General features: G+C 43.8%; 1 protein-coding gene across 1 annotated transcript in view; it reads right to left on the bottom strand.

Moving 5' to 3' along the window:
• Positions 1–14788: 14788 nt before the first annotated feature.
• Positions 14789–21908, bottom strand: part of NUP210 (nucleoporin 210) — a 61764-nt gene continuing 54644 nt past the window's right edge. The window contains exons 29-36 of the mRNA XM_017834881.1: positions 21369–21737; positions 20547–20670; positions 19548–19694; positions 17968–18218; positions 17084–17303; positions 16262–16357; positions 16055–16138; positions 14789–15612 (exon numbers count right to left, since the gene is read on the bottom strand). Coding sequence (XP_017690370.1) covers positions 15512–15612; positions 16055–16138; positions 16262–16357; positions 17084–17303; positions 17968–18218; positions 19548–19694; positions 20547–20670; positions 21369–21737 — 1392 coding nt within the window. The 3' untranslated portion in view covers positions 14789–15511. The remainder of the gene's footprint in view (positions 15613–16054; positions 16139–16261; positions 16358–17083; positions 17304–17967; positions 18219–19547; positions 19695–20546; positions 20671–21368; positions 21738–21908) is intronic.

Here is a 21908-nt window from a genome sequence, read left to right as displayed (position 1 = left end):
TAACCCAAAAGGACAATGACACAGAATTTAAGGCAACTTTCAATTTTTAAGTTGGACCACTTAGAGGAAACCTTCCTCTCCCTCCTTACTGTCTCCTCCCAGAGCTTTATTCCACACATCCAGGCTCTCATAAAACTGGGAGATGAAGACTGTTGACATTATTTCCTTTGCCAGGCTCACCATGTTATGCAAACCTACTTACGAAATAAAAGTTGTCTTCTAATTCCCTCTATCTCATTTTCATGCATTGCCCAACACCTTCACTGCTGTGATTCAGAGGCTCCTTCTAAGACATAAAATTATTTTACTTTCAAAGGCTTTCCCCTTCTAATATACTTTTACCTAAACAGAATTCTTTAAGAACTCTCTATAAGAGAATCTTTCTTTCCTCTCTCATCAAAAATTAATTACAACTATTATTAAATGTTGGCTTGTTAGTCTTTAACTGGAACTATTCCAATGCTCCAGAAGCCTAAAAGTCTTCATCTGGTGAGCCTAAGAGCAAAAAGCTTTGCTTTCTCATGATGAATTTAATTTGGAAAAATGTGAACTGTCCAACTAGACATTCCTGTTTTATAGGTCAGAACCAGAGAATAGTTTGGGTTGAAAGGGACCTCTAAAGGTCACTTAGTCCAGCTCCCCTGCAGTACAGAATGGTTCAGATTGCAGAATGGTTTGCCAAATCCTACAAAGAAACTGTTTTTTGTGAATGCTCTACCAGTTCAAAATCTCAAAGTGCTAGTTTTAAAAATGGCAGGACTGAAGGCCCTGTGACAACACAGCAGGTGACACGTGGAGTCGAGTCACTCACTGTGGGGTTCCCATTGCCTGGAGCAGTGGTTGGTGCTGGTGGCCACTGGGATCACCACAAAGCTCGTCCCAGTAAGACACAATTACATAATTCCAAGCTCACAGAATTCCAACAGTGTTTTATTTAATTAGTAACATTAACTTGCTTTCTGCTGCTGACTTCCATTTCTGAAACCATGACTGCCCCAAGACCTGGCTTTTACCACTGGCATTGTTTCCTGAGAAGAAAGGCTTCACCTTGAAGATTATTTGGCAAGAAGAGTGGGAAAATAAATATTTAAGGTTCTATTCAACAGTGGGTTCTATATATAAAGTGGTTTATTTTATTGCTGAAACCAAAGAGATTTTACTCATGATAGCAATCACTAATCATAACAGCAGGATGCTATTTGAAGATAAGCCCACATGCAAAAGCCAGAATGAGCTGTGACACATTTACAATAGTGTTCTCAAAAGGCTTTCTGCTCTGTAATTCTGCCTGCTTTGTTGTAGAGCACATTCAATGACTTTTAAAATGACATTTGACAGATTTCATGAAAATATGTGTACATCCCAGTACACAGTCCAACTCTATCAAAATAGCAGCACTCACACCTCCTGGGTGAATCAGCAGAAAGATAACAGAGAAAGCTCCCTTTGGCAAAATGTTAAGCTCATTTATTGGGGTCTGAATGACAAGGTGCAGTTGTTGAACAAGGCTGCAGAGCTATTTGAATAAATCTGAAGGCCCTGAAACCATCGTTCTTGGGCTGTAAGGGTATTATCACCCAAATTAAATGCTGTTTGCCAGAAAACCCTGAATTTACAAGGCTGGGCCCCAGGGGCTGTGCACCATTAGCTGAGCTCACCTGCCGAGGCAGAGGGAAGTGCTGCTGGCAGGTGCACCAAGAGCAGTGCTCAGGGTGTGTGTTTGTGCACAGGGATGTCGAGGGCAGGCAGGAGGTCAGACAGAGGTGGAACAGACACAGAAACCCTGCCCAGTTCTGAAGGAAAACAGCTCACTCTGAAGGTGTCCTGGAATAACAACTGGGGCAGCCCCAGCTCTGCTCTGGGACCAGGGACAGCAGCCAGGGAATGGCTGGAGCTGTGTCAGGGCAGGCTGAGGTTGGATCTCAGCCAAAGGTTCTTCCCCCAGAGGCTGGTTGGGCACTGCCCAGGCTCCCCAGGGCAGTGGGCACAGCCCCAAGGCTGCCAGAGCTCCATGAGGGTTTGGCTGATCCTCTGGGGGACAGGGTGGGATTGTTGGGGTGTCTGTGCCAGGGGCTGGACTGGATGATCCTTGTGGGTCCCTTCCAGCTCAGGGCATTCTGTGATTCTATTAACATAATTTTTAACAAAGTCACGTATCTAAAGCTCACAGATTCCAAACACCTGATATTCCAAAGTTAAACTCAAGACTGTGGCTTTGTGTATTTTCCAAACACACAAACACACTGACTTTCCTGTCTCCCCACCCCATTTAGGAGGGAAACTTCACTGCCCAGTGTCTTCTACACGTACCTACTTCTGGGATTCCCTGCTGGAACTGGAATTCCTCCTGGGAAACACCAGTTGGAAAACACTGAAGTATTTCCACTCTACTTTTAATGTGCTTCAAGGAACAACAGCTTCGGTTATGTCGATCCTGCTGTTTGCTAAGTCATTGCACTGAAGGGCTGTTTACACTTTGTACCCAGCCCTGCCAGCCCTGTGCCTGGTAAGGACACAAATCAGCCCAGACCCTTCCTGAGCAGCAGCTGAGTGAGGCTGAAAGGGGAGAACATCATCCACGGAGGGAGTGATCTGTGCCATCACTCCCAAGAATATGAAGCTGGGATTTGCTCAGTCAGATCATGGAGAAAAAACAAACAAACAAACAAACAAACAAACAAAACCCAAGACAACCCCAAAATAATATTTTAGATAAGAACATTGTAATAGCCAAGACGTACAAGAGGCACATGGTGGGATTTTTGGGGTGTTCTAGGAGGGCCAGGAGTTGGACTCAATGATCCTCCCTTCCAGCTCAGGGTGTTCTATTCCAGTGTTTGATTATGTGAAACAGAAAACATACATTTGAACTGATTTCAAAATCGAGGTGTAAACTTCCTGTAATAACTGGAAGTAGCTTGTTTAATCTCACCTGACCCTATTAAAGGAGAATAAATTCCTTCCTGGCACATGCTCTTCCCCTTGAACCCAGGACAGAAACAGTGTCACAGGCTTCACTGCCCAGTAATAATCCCCTCACGGTTCTGACAGGCTCAGATAATGTTCTGACAAAGTAAAATAAGTGTATGAGTGTTATGGGAGGATCTTCTCCTGCCTGATGCCTGAAATCAGATTACATGACACAGAGCATGAAATTCACCTTATTGCCTGGCATTGCTTTTTTAACAATGTTGTAAATAAAATTTAAGAAGTTAAGGAAAATATTGTACATCAAATTGTGTGCTATAAACTCACCTCATCAATTAGGTAATTAATTATGGCTCATATGAGCTCTAGTTACATATGAGCCACAGGCCTCAGCATTGACTTTAAGAATGTTTAGAACTAATAAGTGTTCTAAGAAACATTCATCATTATACCAGCATTAAAAAAGAGGGGGGGAAAGCAGATTTCCTTTACACAATGCACAACTTTCACACTAAAACTGAAGGATCGAACTACCATCACTAGTAACATATAAATTGATATCAAAACCCAAAAGCCCAGGATCAGAGCTCCCTGCCCATCACTGTCACATGAGGGACAGCAGGCTGTGCGATGGCAAGAGGAAAGGCAAACTCTTAATTACCTCAGCAGGCCTAAGGAATTAAATTAAATTAAATCAAAACTTCCTCCTGGGTGCAAAATATGTTGTTTTCAGGAGGACTGAAAGCACTCTGTGCTTTTCACATGAATGTGACTTGCAACCATATGTTCAGTCCAAAAAAATCAAGTGTTGAAAAGAATCCTGAAAAAAATTCCTGAAAAGATTTCCAGGCAGTTGATACTGGAAACAAAAATCTTAACATGGAGATAATTTACCCGAAGTTACAAAACTTCTGGATTTAAAAAAACGAAAACACACAATTTCAAGTAGATAAGATACATGGAGTGACTTTTAAAAAAATAAGTCAATAATTTTCGTATTAAACTGGTATTTCTGATCATTTTAATATAAAAATGTAATTTAATGCTTAATATTATTATTATTACTACCATCACTCACTTCTGGAGCCCACACAGAGGCAGTAAAGCGAGTGCTGTTAGACACCACTTCCACATCGTTCACAGAATTGTTACCTACACTTAAACAATACTTTAACGTGATTTTTAAGCATCAGGTAACCACAGTTCCTTTAAAAATAGAGCCTATAAAATAACCACATGGAAAATACGGTCACTCATTAAAACTGGGAAAAAGAACCCCCCAGCTGAGAAGAGCAGGGTTTGGCTCTTAGAGCCCAGGTCAGGCCTAAGATATATGTTTTCTTACCTAAGCTTAACACATTTGCTACAGTGTTGATGGCATAAGAGGATTTCAGATTATTAGCAGTGCTACTTTTAAAAAAACCCAAATCTGAACTCTTACAATTGAAGTTTCAGTAATGGTTCAGCTTTACTCCCATTATGGTTTTCGTTGTATTTTTTTAATGCACGTGGAAGTTACTAAAGACACGGAACAGAAAACGTGAGAAGGGACAGAAGCCTCATTGAAACACACTTCGGTACATTTGGCACATTAGACTTCAGCAAAACAAAGCTGATTGACCCTTTTCTGATATTGTATCTTCTCTAGCCTTTGTCCTTAAACAACAGATACACATTTTGCAAGGAGCTCACCAGGGGAACAGCTGGGGGAAGCTGCTGCTTCTTGAGGCTGATGACATCCACTCAGAACAAACTGGGATTCAGATTTTCAGGATGAATGGGGCACGTTGGTCACAGGGAAGGGCTGATACTGTGCTAAAACCTGCTTAAAATACTGGCCTGTTTAACAAAAGCCAGGGGGGGAATCCCAGTGCCCTCTGCCTGCTGTGCCCGAGGGGCAGGAGGAGAACACGGCCCCTTTTGTGGTTCTTGTACCACAGTTACTTATCATCATTCTCATCACCTGATGAAAAGGCAGGGGAAGATTTTTGTATAGTTTTGCACTTGCTGAGATGTTCAGGTGCAAATGTGAGGTGTGTTACCCCACAGGCTGAGTTTGCCAGTGCTCCCATGCACGGATACCACACTGACCCCTCCAGGTATGGTGTTAATTTGGTATGGAGAGGATTCCCTCCACATTAAGGTGTCCAGAAACAGACAGCAAATAAACAAACAGATTCTCTTGGAGAGCAGCATGCCCAGAACCAAGTAGTCAGCCACCAAAAAAACCCAGCAACACCAACAAAACCCCCACAAAACACTCTAGTGACCTTTAAACGTCTTCAGTAGACCAATATTTCTACAACACTATCAAAATAATCCTTCAGTTCAGCTGCTTATTTGGAACCCACTCCTGGCATTCCAAGGAGGATGTTTAGCCTTAAATATTTGGGTACTTGCTGAAAATATTTCTTTGTTTGGCAGTTTTATTAATTCTCCTCCCATGCAAGAACCAGCTGGCACTGAGAATGCACCAGCTGGGGTCAGATGCTCAGGACAACAGAGTTCTGTTTTCTTCACAAGAGATACTTAATTGTTCTTGAATCAAAGACTGTTTTTTTCTATTGACCTGTATTAACCCAGCACAAAATAAAATATTAAACCAGCAAATGAACAAACCCCCAAATTACCACCAGGATATGGCCACGAGCTTCAGACCCAAAGATGACTGGTGGGTCATGAGGAAAGAGAGCTCTGAAGAGAAAATTATGTGGAATGACTTTTAATAATTAAATGGGAATAACATACCTTCAGTCTCCCACATTTTGAATTCTAGTGCTGCACAGAGGCTGCAGCCTCTCCTGTGGCTGAAAGGTGAGGTTTGCACACCCCACCTCTACAACTGCAATAGTCAGGATTTTTTAGGGAACTCATCTGGTCAGTCACAACTTAGACTGCTGACTTGTACCTCCCTGTAGTAGGATTCACACCCTCACTCCTTGGTTTAGGGGAGCTGCTGGCAGCTCCCACATTTCCTCTGTCCTTCAGAATGCAAAGAATAGAAAAACCCCACTTTGCCTGTGATAATTCCCCTGGTTTGGCCAAAACAGCTGAATCTACAAGGGTATGGAGTGACGGGACAAGGGGGAATGCTTCAAACTGAGAGTAGGGTCAGATTGGATATCAGGAGGGAATCCTTCCCTGTGAGGGTGGGGAGGCCCTGGCACAGGTTGCCCAGAGAAGCTGTGGCTGCCCCATCCCTGGAAGTGTCCAAGGCCAGGCTGGACAGGGCTTGGAGCAACCTGGGCTAGTGGAAGGTGTCCCTGCTCATGGCAGAGGGTAGGACTGGATGGACTTTAAGGTCCTTTCCAACCCAAACCATTCCATGATTCTGTGACCTAAAGCCCTTCAGAACACACCTTCAGTGCCACAGCAGGTAGATCAGTATTTCACACATTAAGGTCACCCTGCACAGTGTCCAGCAATCAAATCAAACTCACAGAGCTGAACCACTTCCCGGGGCCTTTGACAACTTTTCTGTGAAATGCAATAAAAAGTGCCACTGAATAAAGAACCAAAATATAACCCAACATAATTATTTCAAAACGTTCTTCAGATGAAAACAAGAAGGCCATGTGTACCCTGCAGTGTGAGCTGATGAGCCTGTGTGTGGATTTTGAAGGACACAGAACATCAGAAGCAGCTGATGGCACTGCGAGGCTCAGGGCATGGTGAGGGCACACAGACTCTCTTAGAGCAGCCTCTCCTCCCTCCCTGGGCACCTCCAGCTCTGCCAACACGGAGGTGGGAGGCACACCAGGCAGGGGCTGGGTAAATAAACACAGCAAGCAGTGGGGTGTTGGCAAGTGCTCCAGCCTGGGAATCTGCAATACAGGCTGAGACAGAACAGCAGCCTCTGGCTCCTGAGCAAGCTCATCCCTCACAGCCCTGCTGCCTCCACTGAGCCAGAGCCTCTGGAGAGAGAGCTGCCAATGCCTGTCCTAGTGCAGCACAAGGGGATGCACTGTTTGCTGCTTCAGTCATGGAAACCCAAGGAGTTTTCATGTGAGAATATAGAAAAGTCCATGGAGCTAAAAGCTCCCCAGCTCAGCACTGCAGGGTAAGTGCCATCCTGTGTTAGTCATTGCTAAGCAGAAAAACAATCCAAAATGCTTTTTTACTGTGTAACATCATGTTTGCTTCCACAAAGAATTGTTCTGTTTTCCTCTAGTTCAAACTTGCTTTCAATTTCCTTTGTTCCTTTTTGTTCTCCTACTGCTTTTGCTCAAGTTCACTCTTTTCCATTTGATGCTGGGTTTGTGCCTGCTATTGTTGCAGGTTTTATTGTTACTAAGGAGTAAACACTCCGAGGAACAGTGAAAACCATTTAGTGAGGCAGAACAACTGTAAGGTGTGAATTACTGACTTCAGTATTTTAACTCATACCCTTCATGACACTGTGTCTCATTAACTCTCCAGTTTTCCAACTGATTCTATTCATGTGTTGCATGGTGGCTTTGCACTGGATATTGCTACATTATTCCAGTATTCTTCTGTTCACAAACTACACTATAATCAACCCCCACCTTCTCTCCTTGGGGTGAAGAGGACTTTGTTGGTGCCTGCTGCCCTACAGGTTTGATCCTCATGGAGGGCTGCAAATTCTCCCTGAAGGTTTCCATCCAAATGGGGCACTTGTGAGGGCCTGAGTCTTTGTGGGTGTGTACAGGCTAACAGAGAATGAGCTCACACAACACCCAAAATAAAATCATAAGGTTTGCTTTACGGAGGGGTTCAGTTTTTCAAAACTCATGTCCACTTACGTAGGGTTTGGATGCCCTGGGTTGGGTGGGATCAGGGTTAGAACAGAAAGTGGGAGCAAACACTGCCAGGGGCAGTGGGGCTGAAAGCACCTCCCCTCTGTGCAGAACCACATGAGAATGTCACCACCATCATGCTGAAGCTCCCCCCAGGCTCCACTTCTCCCCACCCCAGGGTAAAGATAGACATGCTCAGGAACAACTGTGCAGTGCTGAGGCTGAGTTAGCTCTGCTGGCTGTGTTTGTGCTCCTGGTCACTTGTCTAAACTCTACCTGGCAGAGGAGTTCAGGTCAGACTGATCACTGCTGGTAGAGACTGGACTGGAACACTGAAACCCCAACCTTCTGAATATTGTTCTAATTAGAGCTTTGATCCAGCTTCCATTAAGGGCAGGCAATTTGGCTTTTATAGAAAAAAAATAATGGAAAACGGCCTTTTCCTTTATCTTTACCAAAAAAATTTTTTGGTAAAGATAAAGATTTTTTAAAAAAGATTTTTTTTAAAATCTTTACCCTTTTAATGAGTTAATATTTCAAATAAGCTCAGACTGTCCCATGGCTTGGTGCCTTATTAGCAACATTTTGTGAGACGTGGTTTCTTTGTTATCTTAATACATTCTGAAAAATAACTCTTTTAGTGCCTCTTCTATTTATGACTCACTCATAATAACACAAGTGACTCATGCTGTCAAATTACAAGCTATTACTTTAGAAAATTATTTTTTCCCCTTCCTTTTCAGTAAAATATGACAATTTTCACTATTTTGTTACTAAGGGCAGCTCCTTACTACTTAACAGGTTCTCAGAATGCCACAAAAGACAAAAGCATCTCCCACCTCTTGTCTCTCTCACAGATGAACACATTTGAAACAGAACAATTATTTAAAACTAGTTCCAGAACGTCAGAGCTTGTTTATCAGTGAATTGTATTTCAGTCATCGGGTTTTATGTAGACAGATCTGCTTCTTTGTTTTATTTAAAGATGGTCACTGTAAGCTATTAGCACATGTTGGCCTAAAATTAATTCCATGGGATACTGTTGGCACAGGCGAAGACTCGAGTGTGCATTGCAGGGATTTCTGCAGTGAGGGCCAGTGGTGCTTTCATGTCCAAAGTGTGAGAGGATGTCCCTGGGCGGGAGTTTCCTTGCCCAGCTGGGAACGGAGGGTTTCCTGGGTCAGAGAACACTGTGCAGCTTGTTGTCCCCTGAGAGCTTAGACACTCCCTCTGGCCACCTTCTTTCCACACCCCTCCCCACTCTGGCCCTCACTTTTTTCCAAGATGAAAGCACATGGAAAACTATCTAAATAGCTCCTGTACTGCTGTCCATTCTGCAGTGTGTCACCATTTTGTCATTGCAGCCATGCCTAGTGATGGTAGAAATCCTGAAAGGCCAGGCCCTGAAAGCCCAGCTGACTCCCTTTCATGTGAGGAAGCTGTTGCATCCTGATGATTTCCTCTAATTACTGTCCCGGATGAGAGCTGGTATTGTCTGGCTTGTGCCCGTTTAACCTCAGTGTGGAGATCATCCCTGGAGCACCCTTTTATTAAATGCTATTTCCCCCTACCCATTTTGCCCCCTTCTGCGTGGATGACTCTGGAGGAAATCCTCCATAATCACCTGCTGTTAGGAGTGGTCAGAGTTGCAAAGGAAAGGCTCTCTGGAAGCTCTCTGTGAGTGTCCCTGTCTGCGGGAACATCCATGGTGACACCATCTGGAGGGTGCCAAAACGGGCTCCCTCACACTGGACAAGAGTGTTTGCAACTCAGGGGGTTATTTCTAAGAAGATTCTGCCTCTGTCCATGTGTCTTACAGATGAACAGCCATCGTTCCCTGGGGGAGACACATTTCTTCTGAGGGAGATGAAAACACCAGTCAGCAGCATCTTTATTCCCCGATCTCCAGAAATGCAGATGGAGGGATCCTGATCTTTCCTGCGTGAAGGGGGAAGATGAATCTGAGCAGGTCCCTTTGCCCTCTGTGTTCCAGGCATTGCCAGCTGGCCCTAAACGGCCACCCAGGCACTGATCAGGGGCTTTAGAAAGCCAAGGAAGTGCTCCTTGGCTCAGACATCTGCCACGTTGGGATGTTCCTGTTGCAATGGCTGCAGTTCCAGGAGGAATCACTGAGCTCCAGGTCTAGGCCACATGCTGCCTTTTCTCACATGGATTCTCTGCCAAAAGCAGCATCCAGAGCATTTTTCTTCCTGCCAGACCCATCATAATCTGTGCTTTAAAGCCTTTTCTCCTTTAATCCCATCAAACTTATTTCCTCTGATCTATTCTTATGTTCATAGAGAATAGAGTCAATTCCTTCATTTGATTGTTCATTACTCTTCCCCTTAATGTGTTGTAATGTTATTAGCTTCTCTTTTTCTCCTCTTCTTAGGTCAAAATTCAGCCTTGATGGGAATAGAAATAACTCAGAGCTCCCAAGCCTTTCTTTGGGATGATAACAAGGTATTTGGTGTATGTGAAGCAGCCACTTATTCAAGGGTTGACAGGAAAAGACAACCAGCAGAACTAAACCAGCCTCTCTCTCACTTGATATTAGATTTTGCCATTAAAATGTCCTGAATGCAGAGATACATGTACAGGTACCATGCAACTGCTGCACCCACTGGAACATCTGGATTGGTGCCTGTATTTAGAAATAAAGCTGTGCCACATGAACATCTTAAGGATTTTATCACTGTCTGCACTGAAAGATGGTTGTCAGCAACAAGAATAATTCCTAGAAGTGACAGACTTGTAACAAAATGTTTGTGACTACAGCTTCACATTGCTCTGGAAGAAAACACTCCCTTATGGAAAATGGAATTAAAAATGGATAAAAGGTCTCAACAGAGACCCTGACATATTTATAAGCACAGCAGCTTGAAGTAAACTTATTTATACTAAATGCAAAAATAAGGCATAAGATGAACATTTGAACTGAGAATGGAAATAGCACTTGAACATATAACATGGCAAGTAAGAAGAGAGAACTGGGAAGAAATGAATGACTGGGTGAATTATAAACATGTACACAACATCTGCTCCATGGAAAACAGCAACTGCAGCTCCCAATCTGTTTAGTAATTATGGCAAAGCAGAGCCCAGCACTGCAAGAGAGGCAGCACAGGGAGCAGAGAACACGGGGCTGTGCTGAAGGGTGAAGGTTTATAAATTGCAGGAAATAGGTTATTAATACACAACTGGAGCAGGCCACCTGCAGTGGTAAACACAGTACCTGGGACAAAAATAGCTCTGGAGATAGAAAGGACAAGTATTATGAGGGAGAATATGGAAAATGGCTTACTGTGTTCCCAGCTCAGTGCAATGGGGAGAAATATGAATCAAGGAGAAACATTGGTTTCCCATTCTTGTTTTAACTTTTCATGCTTCAGGAGAAGGACCTGAGAAACTGTCCCCAAATCTGGTTCCTAATTTACACAGACAAGTTGTCTCATTGAAGTTAACAGCTGAAAAGTGAATTTGGGTTCTTTCAAACGAAAAACAAAGCAAAGGTTTTTGAATTTTGCCAGTAAAACAAATAACAAATGGAAGATTTAATGTCACCTGAAGACCTTGAGTCAGACAACCATCATTTACTAAATGCTTTTTTCCCCCAACTTAAAAGCTGATGCATTTCCTACGAGAAGAAAGTAGAGGGGCTGTGCTGTGGAGAAGATGGGGCAGCTGTAACCTCAAACTTGAAATTGGTACAAGGAAGAACGAGCTGAAAAGGAATGATTTTAATCCAGTCCCCAATACCAGACTAACGCAGAATCATAAAGCTAAATACAGGAACAAACCCTCTAGTTTGTGACACTGTGCCCCAGTGTCACATTCTGTACCTGTGCAGTGTCACATTCTGTACCTGTGCAGTGTCACACTGCTGTACCTGTTTACCAGTGTCACAGGTCTAAGCCAGCAGCCTTGATCCAGGGGGCAACAGCTTCCAAACAAGTCTATTACCAACAGCTTACTCAAAGATATAATTCTCCATACACCATCTGAATGGTTATTTAGGCCACCACCTCACTCTCTTTCACAATAAGAATCAAGCCTCTAGGGGTTGTAAGTACCTGTGAGTAGCTACCTGTAAGTACCACGTGTGAGTGGTTGTTGCTCTGGTAGAGTGGAAGGCACTCTGTGCTCCTGTCCTGTTACTGCTTCCTCCAAACATTGCAAAGAAAGACTGTACCCTTAGGATTTGCTTTTTAAAAATTATTTTTCCTCAAGACCCTTTCCGTGTAATAAAAAATCAGCAGAGGATGTTCATGAAGGACTGACATGTCATGAATGCCAAAATCAACAACCAAATAGGGAAGGTAATGCTGCCTTCATCTTCCAGTAAAGACAGGGATTAACGAAGAGGAAAGATTGACACCTGTAAAACCTACATCCTTCATATAAAGCACAGAAGCCTTTATATAAAGCACAAAAGTCAGCTAACATGCTGGTAGGAAAACCTCCCCCTTAAGCACCACACAATAACCCTGGCTGCTCATTCCAAACAGCTCTTCACTGAAAAGGTGTGCTCAAGGTTTCATTCATCATCTGCCCTGCTTTTTAAGGGGGTAGATGGGGGATAATGATTAAACTGTGTTGGGGATGTAATATTAGGGAGTAGATTGGCTTGAAGACTAATATTACCCTAGCCTGGCTAATCTAATTCAATAATTCCTTGCAGCATGGCTGTTAATCAGCTGCTGACAGGCAAGGGAAGGTGGCAGGAAGCCACCCTAGAACAGCAGACAGGCTGTGTGCCCCTCTCCCAGCCCAGGGACTGTCTGTGGCTGCAGCACTGGCTGCTGTTTGTGGAGGAACAGAAAGAGCACTCCCTGCTCTTTCTGGAGCCTCTGGCAACAAAACTGCTGTGTGTGCTCAGGGAAGACACCACTTTCCCCCTTGTCCCCTCCATCAGCTCACAGGAAAATATGAGGGAATATGCAGTTACAACTGACCCCATTTTCCTCAGGACTCTCGGCTGCCCCAGGTAAGCGTCCTGTTAACTGGGATCAGGGAATGGGAACCAGGAGAACAATCTATGCCACTTTACTGAAAAGCATGAGATAGGCATAGGTTTTCATTCCCTAGTTCTGCCTCACAGACAACAGACCTGGGGCTGACTTTAATGAGCAGAGAGAGGCATTTCAGAAATGGCAATAGCACTCTCAAATTCTAATGAGTACTCTTGTGGGTTTTTTCCTGATAGATTTCAGTATGACAATATTGTTATTTAGTATTTAGTAGGATTCAGTATAATAATGTTGTTGTTACTAAATGTTTCCCTAACACTCCCCTCCTCCCCAGCACCTGACCGACCCCAGGCACAGCCCAGCCAGCAGTGCCCGTTTGGGAGGGGACATCTCCTGCCCCTCCCTCCACACAGAGAACACAACTTTCCCTCAATTTCAAATATTTTCTTTTAAGGATGAAGTTTCCCATGCATTCTTAACCCTCACGGGCGCTAATTGCTGACCACAGCTGAACCTTTTAAATGACTCCTCACTCACATTTGCCATACCCCGAGTCTGATGGATTAAAAAAAACCCAGTGAAAGTACATGGTAAGACTTTCCCCCATCCTCTACTAGGACATTTTAAAAAGAAATAACTGTTATATTACAGGAAACACAGTTGTACAGAAACACCTTAAATTATAAAGTGTGAATTTTGTTACAGACTGCAGTGGTGATTATTTGATAAACTGGAGCGAAGCAGAGCAGTTCTGGGAGAAGAGCTCGGCTCCCACCCCTGAGCCCTCAGAGCTCCCCACCCTCGGCCGCCAACACCTCATTTTCAGTTTGCTTGTGTTTTCTGAGGGAAAGATTTCTTGGAATTGTGTTCTGTCCTTAAGCATTGCAACCCCGAAGGGGAAGCCTGTTCCCTGAGCAGCTCCCGCAGTGTCAGTCTAACGCGGGCACGCAGGAACACGGACCTGCTGCTGCTCTGGGACGGCAAACCCAGGGCTGCAAGGACAGCCCGAGGCATTTGCTCAAGGATTTCAGCACTCACAGACTGGGTCTGCTTGTTTCTTTTTTAAAAAGAAAAACTTTTTGTCCACAAACCAGCACGATGTGATGAACCTGCTGTTGCTGGGATGCACCAAATCCTGCTGCTGCCCAGGAGCCAAATCTGCTGCTGAATGGGAGGGGACCGAGTTTGGGGTCTGAGGGGGCACTGACTGTTTTGTTGCCTGATAAACCTCAAAATTCATTTCAACTCACATAAGACATGTAACTTGTAACACACATATTGCCAGCAGCCCTTCTCCCACTCAGGGGAACAAACAAGCACTAAGTGAACAGGGGAAAAACTCAATATGAAATGCAAAAACCCCAAGTCTCATTTTAATCAATTTAAAAAAATGAAATTAAAAAAATAAATATTGGCCTTTACATTTGCAGCAGTGTGCTCAGAAAGATTTATAAGTCCAAAGCCCCCTGTCCCCAGCAATCACTGTACAGACCACTTGACCTCAAGGCAAAGCCTGGTTGCAGCTTGCAGCAGGTTGGTTGGTGAACTGTACCAGCTCCCATCTCATACTTTTTATTTTTCGAGCCAGCAGACTGCAACTACTTGCCTAAAGAAATTAAATAAACAGTGAGAATGTGCCAAAGTACTCCCACCACTTGGAGCAGTTTGTTTTTCAGAACATTCAGTGCCAGACTGCTGAATGGGAAAGAGAAGGAACAGGAGAGTAAAACCTTTCATTTCTCAAGTGTTTATCACAGTTTAGCACTGGGATATTCATTGCCCTTTCATTTCTTGTTGAATGGAAGCAGAGTAAGATCACATCTTTCCTTAAAAACTCAACAAGTTTAGGAAGTTTGGACAAATCTGGAAAATTAAGAGCTACTTCTACAGCCACCACTGACTGCAGCAGGAATTGAAGACACTTAAAACTTGGAGAAGCCCCTGACAACAAAAATATTAGGTGAAAATTTGTCAAAATCTTTAAAAGCATTTCACTGTCAACAAAAGTGAAAATTAAGACTGAAGAAGTCACGATTACAAACACTGAGGTGCTACAGGGGGTGAAGTACAAACAACATAGCCCGGTGCTAAATTCTGAACAGCCAAACCACAAGAAAAGTCATCAAGACAAAGGAATCTTACAAAGCTTTATTAAAAAATACAGAATCAAATAACATAGTCCCAGTCCAAAAAAGTGCTTACAGTACCAATGAATACTGCAGTTGTACCCAAAGGAAGCCATTCTATGTTTTGGGTTTCTTTTTATTTTATTGTTGTTGTAAAAAACCACCAAATTATTCACAGTTGTTCCAGCATTCTTCATGCTGAATCAGCATATTGTGCTGATGAATCCCATTGTAAGGCTAAACATAAGAACACTTATCAGTGCAGTACATTCTTGAGTCTTTGGAACTCAAAATAAAAACTACTTCTTTGACATATACAATCCTTCAATTTTTTGGCTCATATTTCATCTGTTTTTCTAGTTCCCTTTTTTAAAAAGTTCATTAAAAATAAATCTGATTTACAAAAAAGTAAATAAAAAATTGCTAACACTATAACTTAGACATAACTTCTAGCTGCTGAAGAGTGCAAGAAAGCCAGCTTAATATGAATACTGCTTTTTGTCTAGGCAGCACTGCCACTGAGCATCAGAGACAAAACAAGTTTGTGAGAACTGAAGCACTGACATAAAAAAATAAATTCAGAGCCCTAAATATTAAAAAGAAAAATAACTTAAGGACTAGTTACATTCAAGAGAAGACTTGAATTACATCACAACTGCTGAAGTTCTCAAATCTGCCAAGGCACTGATTTATTTTGCAGCCCCAGTGCATGGAGGTGAGTCCTGGTGCTCTACCGAGAGGCATAACCTGTGCTCCAGAGCGTGGGTGAGGGGCTTGTCCTCCTGCTGGAGCACTGAGAACTGAAGGAAAGAGCAGGTGACACACTGAGACCTGAAACACAGGGGAAGGAAGAAACAATCACACTGGGGAATGGGGAGAAGGAAGAAACAAATAATTGCTGATGATCATCTGCTGGACACAGGGAGTGAGACTAATGGTCCCTTCAGAGTAAAACAATGCCTTTAGCTTCATTCCTACAGAAAAGATATCACAATTTTACAGGTCTTCCTGTGCAGGACTTTTTAAGTCTGAGGGGGGCACAACACATTTCACCTCAGCAAGTGACATTCATTTGCATTTGCCTAATTTTATCTAAAGCATCAGGCACATGTGTTTACAAACAGGCCTGCAGCTCACCCTGACTACAACACATCTGTACTAATGGGAATTGTTTTAACAGCCAGTGTTGATTACAGACCTCCCTACATTCCATTGCAATGCAACAGCCAGACTGATCAATTAATTCCCTCCTAATTGGGTTCTAGGTGCTTACTGTTAAGGGTGTGCTGAGGACTTGTCCTTGGGGTGAACACAGGGTGAGTGTGCTGTCCATTCGGTGAGAAAAAGGCATGATAGGCTGCAAGACAGGTAAAAAACCCCCAAAATCATTTCACATGGAAATTATTCCTTTATATCTTACAGTTAATGCATTGTAAGAAGTTATAGAAATAAATACTTGTGCAATCTTTCCTTCTCTTACCTATGATCATAACAGCTGTCCCTGCTAATAGTGCAAAAAGAGTGAAGATCATCACCTGGTAAGACTCAACAAAGTGCTGGAAAAGACTGGCTTCATCTGCAGAGTAGATTAAGAGGACACAACATTCAGTTAAAAGAGCATCTTCTCCAATCTGCTTTAACAGTTCTTAAACTGAAACAGCCAAAAGCAGCTTTTCATTGATAGCAAATAAGTGTAATCAACTTAGATAATATAACTTAGAATCTAGTGACTATTTCCAATGCAGTCCTCAAATCTGCTAGTAACAACTTCAGACACTGACTGGGGTTGTGGCTGCCCCATCCCTGGAAGTATCCAAGGCCAGGTTGGATGGGGCTTGGAGCAACCTGGGCTAGTGGAAGGTGTCCCTGCCCATGGCAGGGGGTGGCACTGGATGGGCTTTGAGGTCCCTTCCAACCCAAACTTTCTGGGATTCTATGATTCTATACACAATGTCTTTAGTGTGTTCTTTACTTACTCAGCCCCAAAATGCTGATCTGTTTTCAAAATAGCAAGGCATGCTTGGGAGTAAACAAAAGCAGAGTGAAAAAAAATAACTTTCAGACACTACAGCACTGTTACAGTTACACTGAGTATTCTAGGCTGACCCCAAAGAAAAGTATGTTCCACTTCAGCCATAATGAGCAGTTGTATTCCAGTCTTATGGTCACAAAGAGCAGCTCACATGTCAATGACAGTGCCAGCTGCTAGCTCAGATTTTAACACATCAAACTTTAAAACCTCATGGCCATTAGTGAAAGTTAAAGGTTTATTCCAGCACGTGAAGTCCAGAGCTACACTTACATCTCACTGGCGCAGTGGTTCTGTCAGCCAGGTAAACCACTGTCACTGGGATGGTGATGGACTGGTCAGTCATGGGGCTGGAGACAGTCAGGGTGGTGGACAAGGAGCCCTGGCTGGGAACTCTGGGATCAGCCAGGCTGACAGTGTACACCACGTGACTGGGCAGCTCGTAGGACTTCTCCTTCTCCAGCACCTTCACTGCTGGGGACCCACATTTCACCTGCAGAAGGAAAAACCAACCTGAAACAGACTGCTTGGGAATATCCATCTTCCAGGCCACATATCAGAGCTCTGTTATTCCACAGAAACACAGAGCAAGTCACCCCTGAAGAGGAGTCAGATGAGGCAGTACCTTTGCAGTGACCCCTGCAGCACTTCCCCCCTGGTCACTGCCCTCTTCCCTGGTGTTTCCACAGGTCTGGGCTAACCCCACACAGCAAAAACCCAAGGGTCCCTCCCGGGGCTGTGTGAACCAGGGGCAGCCACACAGGTATGTGGGAAGAACCTCCCCGTGCCCCAAGGATCAGGCAGGGTTCTGTTCCCAACCAGCAGCTGGTTCACACATCCCAGGCAGCATGCCCAGCTGAGCCTGGCACACTTCTACCACCCCAGAACCCCAGGGTCAGACTGGATGGAGCCCTGAGCAACCCTGCCCATGGCAGGGATGAGCTTTAGGGTCCCTTCCAACCCAAACCACACTGTGATTCTCTGAAAACAAAAGTGAAACCTGGGGAAGAATACATTCCAAGATGAGTCTTTCCAAATCACCTCAGGACAATCTTGACATGGCAAAGGTGGCACGGAGTGCCTTTGGTTAGAAAGCTGCATGTGACAGCTCAAACTGCTTTCAGCTGTGCCATGACACTTCCCAGCCATACACTCACCTCCAGGGTGTCCAGAATGTCAGTGGCCCCAAATATCCTGAGGTCTGAGCTCACGTACTGGTTGCTCAGGAGCATTTCTGTCTGGTCAGCATAGAACCAGCGGCTGAAGGGCACCTCTGTGCTGCCCTGCTGCCCCGGGGAGGGGCTGCCCCGCAGCGCGGCCGTGACCCGCAGCGTGGCTCTGCTCCTGCTCAGCTGCCTCAGCTGCTTCTCAGACACGCTGTGCATGGAGATGGAGCACGTGTAGTGTCCTGCAGAAACAAGGGAACTGCTCGTCTTCGGGGTTTTGTTTCCATGCACAGTGAGATTTCTGGGACATCCTCAGAGAAAAGCTAAAAAAGGTGGCAAAACTCAAGCAAGTGCAAGATTAGGAGCGCGCAGGTGAACGGGACTGTGTGTCTGCTGGGTCAAACATCACAACCCCAGACTAAACACCATGAAAAAAACCACAGCTGGCAGCTTCCAGTCACATTTTAATATGCCAGTGCGACTCATGTCCACTTTGAACCTAACATTTATGCTAACATTGACAGGAATGTTAAATTTTGCTTACTGAAAACAAAATTTAATATTTGATATTCTTTTCAACTAATGTTAAAATTTTAGCCAGTTACCAAGTCTGTGAAGATGTAGTTTATTTATAAAAGCTTCTTTAAAGGTCAGATGTTCACCATGTTCCCAGTCTCATATGGGATCAATTTATCTCTTATTAGCAATAAAGGTAGTAAAAATTTCCCCCAGTATGGAAGATAAAAAGCATGAGTAACAAGCAGAACTTGCCAGGTACATGTTTTCCCCTTATTTTCTTCCCCTAACAAAGTAACAGGGGATATGCAGGGTAAAATAGTGTTTACACAATGGGTGCAGGGATGAATCCAACAGATTATTAATGTTCTTTCCGTACAGTCCATGGTCTTCTGGTTCTGTTTTAAACCACGTTATACTTCTAAAACATAACACATGTTGTAGACTTGCACAGTTTTATTTCCATCTCCACAGTATCTGGCAATTTGCTCTCCTTTTAAGTCCCAGTTCACGATGTTTTTGGGATACATTCTAATTTGGGAATACTTGTCACCTGAAGGCTCCTTTTTTCTTTGACTTACTACAAAAACTCTGAAAAACATGGAATGGGCTGCCACTGCTTTGGCTTACTCTGAAAAGCAACACATGTTTTTGTCACAGGCAGAAAACACTTAAACAGGAAGTGTCCATGTTAACAACTCCCTGAGGCAAAGCTCAGAGACTTCAGAAGGAAAGGGAATAGGATTAGATGGGATATTGGGAAGGAATCCTTCCCTGTGAGGGTGATGGGGCCCTGGCACAGGTTGCCCAGAGAAGCTGTGGCTGCCCCATCCCTGCAAGTGTCCAAGGCCAGGTTGGACAGGGCTTGGAGCAACCTGGGCTGGTGGAAGATGTCCCTGCCCATGGCAGGGGGTGGCACTGGGTGGGCTTTAAGGTCCTTCCAACCCAGACCATTCTGGGAGTCTGTGAAAGGTGCTGGGTCAAAGAGCTTTGGGTCTAAAGCCCAGCAGAACTCTGAGTATTTGTCTGCAGTGTGGCCTCTTGTCACATCTTACCTGAAAGTGCATCAAACCCAGGTTCTGCTGTAAAAACATCCCGTGCTGAGAAGTCAAACACGTCACTGCTAAAATCCAGGTGGCAACTCAGAATGGACTGTGGTTGTAACTCAGCAATGGCTTCAACCTGAGTGGGTAAGCACTCCCCTAGGGGAAGGGAAAAAATTAATTACAAAATAAAACTATAACTAATTCATTAAAAGCAAAAGCATGGCTTGTAATATCAGTTTTTTCTGCCACCTTCTGAAATAGTTTCAAAAAGTTATGATGATCTTAAAGGAGCTGGAAATCACAGACAGCTGCCCTAGCTCAGGTCTAATCCCAAAGAGACAGCAGTGAAAATTTTATATGTTGTGGGGTTTTTTTGGCAGGAATAATTTATTTACAGGAAAGAATGAACTGGAGAGAATTTTCAGCTCAGATGTCTCTTGAATAACTTGTATGAACCTGGGAGTCTCAATTTATATTTTACTATCTGGCAACATGTTTTTTTTGGTAGGCTAATAATTTACATATGGCACAATAAATTACTACTGGAACACTGAGTGTTGAGCTAAAAAGTAAAAGGATCTGTAATCACACAAAATACAGCTTATTAAATAGAGGACACAATATAATGCTTAATCTTTGTATTGACTCTAATTGGTTAAGAGTGGTAACTACTTTAAACATGTTCAGTAAGAAAATGTAACTCCAAGAAGGCCATTGGAATTAAACATATAAGCAAACCATCAGCTGATGGTCCACTGACTGTTTTTTTTAATATGATCAAAAATGGTACTTCTATTATCTACTGATTTTATTAGTTGGGAAATATTAACAGTGCCCCAGAACACCTTCCAAGTTCTGTCACACAGCCCTGAGTTGTTCTGGAGCTCCTGGGATTCTGGAGAGGCACTAGAGGTTCCCAGGGATCTTGTTGCCCCGGTTTCACAGACCCTTAAACAACAAACAAAAATACACAAACACACAATAAACGTGAGGATTTTTTCACCATACCTTTCAAATTTTTATTTCTTTCCCCAATTGAAACTATGACTTTGGAGGCTGCAGCTCCCTGTGAGCTTGTGTGCAGCCCACTGACATGCATTGCTCTGGTCCTCTGGGGAGCAGTGATCAGGACCTGAAAAAAGGATGAACTACATGGTCACCAAAAACTGTTTAAACAAATAAAAATGGAGGCAAAACCAGACTGAATTGGTTGTGTAAGATTCCAAGAGGTCACGTTTTTCTTTGAAATCCTACATTTCTCTAATATTAGAAACTGCTTTCCAAGGCAATTTAAGCTAGCAAAAACATTTTCCTTTTCTACCCAACCTCCAGAAGTTAATATGCATAAAGCTCTATGTCTAAATTTAATTTAAAAAGAATGTGTAGTGCTTATGTTGGCTGATGCAGTCAATTGTGTCAACAGAAGGATTGCACTGCAGCTAAACAAAATAATTTAATGGAGTCCTTCTGATCAGTGATGCACAGCACAACACTTGAGAAAGTTCTTGCTGGCATCTCCTCCTGCAGTGAAGCTTCATTCATAAAAGCAGCCATAATCAAAATTGTTTAGCATCTGGAAACAACTTAGCCAACAAGGGAATCAAAATGCACAATAGAAGAACACTATAGGTGAAAAATCAAAATTCTTATGCTGAATTTCCCTTCTTAGCACAGATGATTAAAAAGAGTGATGTGTTTGGATAAGTACCAAATATTTTCCAAGCATAAAAGAACATTTTTAAATATTTATAACCAAACCCCCGTAGAATACAATTTGTTGAGGGTCCCCCCAAAGCAAAGCAAGCTCAGTAGGAAGTGACAGTGCCTCACCTCTCTGTATGTTTTCAGTACCCCAGGGATCTCATAGTAGACAGTGGCCAGCCCAGAGTCCCTGGCCAGGGCCACACCAGTTTTGGAGTCAATGAGAAGAACAGCACTGGAGGAGGAGCTCCACACACCAGGAAGGCCTGGAACACACCCATGGACACTGCTCAATACACTGCTGCTCACTGAGCACACCCCATGGACACTGCTCAGCACACTGCTGCTCACTGAGCACACCCCATGGACACTGCTGCTCACTGAGCTCACCCAAATCACCCTGCACTGCCCCTGCCCACTGCCCACACCCCATGGACACTGCTCAGCACACTGCTGCTCACTGAGCTCACCCAAATCACCCTGCACCGCCCCTGCCCACTGCCCACACCCCATGGACACTGCTCAGCACACTGCTGCTCACTGAGCTCACCCAAATCACCCTGCACCGCCCCTGCCCACTGCCCACACCCCATGGACACTGCTCAGCACACTGCTGCTCACTGAGCTCACCCAAATCACCCTGCACTGCACACACCCATGGACACTGCT

This window comes from Lepidothrix coronata, unplaced genomic scaffold (genome assembly GCF_001604755.1).
Source record: "Lepidothrix coronata isolate B3197 unplaced genomic scaffold, Lepidothrix_coronata-1.0 Scaffold244, whole genome shotgun sequence".
NCBI classification, from domain to species: domain Eukaryota; kingdom Metazoa; phylum Chordata; class Aves; order Passeriformes; family Pipridae; genus Lepidothrix; species Lepidothrix coronata.
Note: the sequence above shows the minus strand (reverse complement) of the source record. Positions and strands in the feature narration are given on the sequence as shown.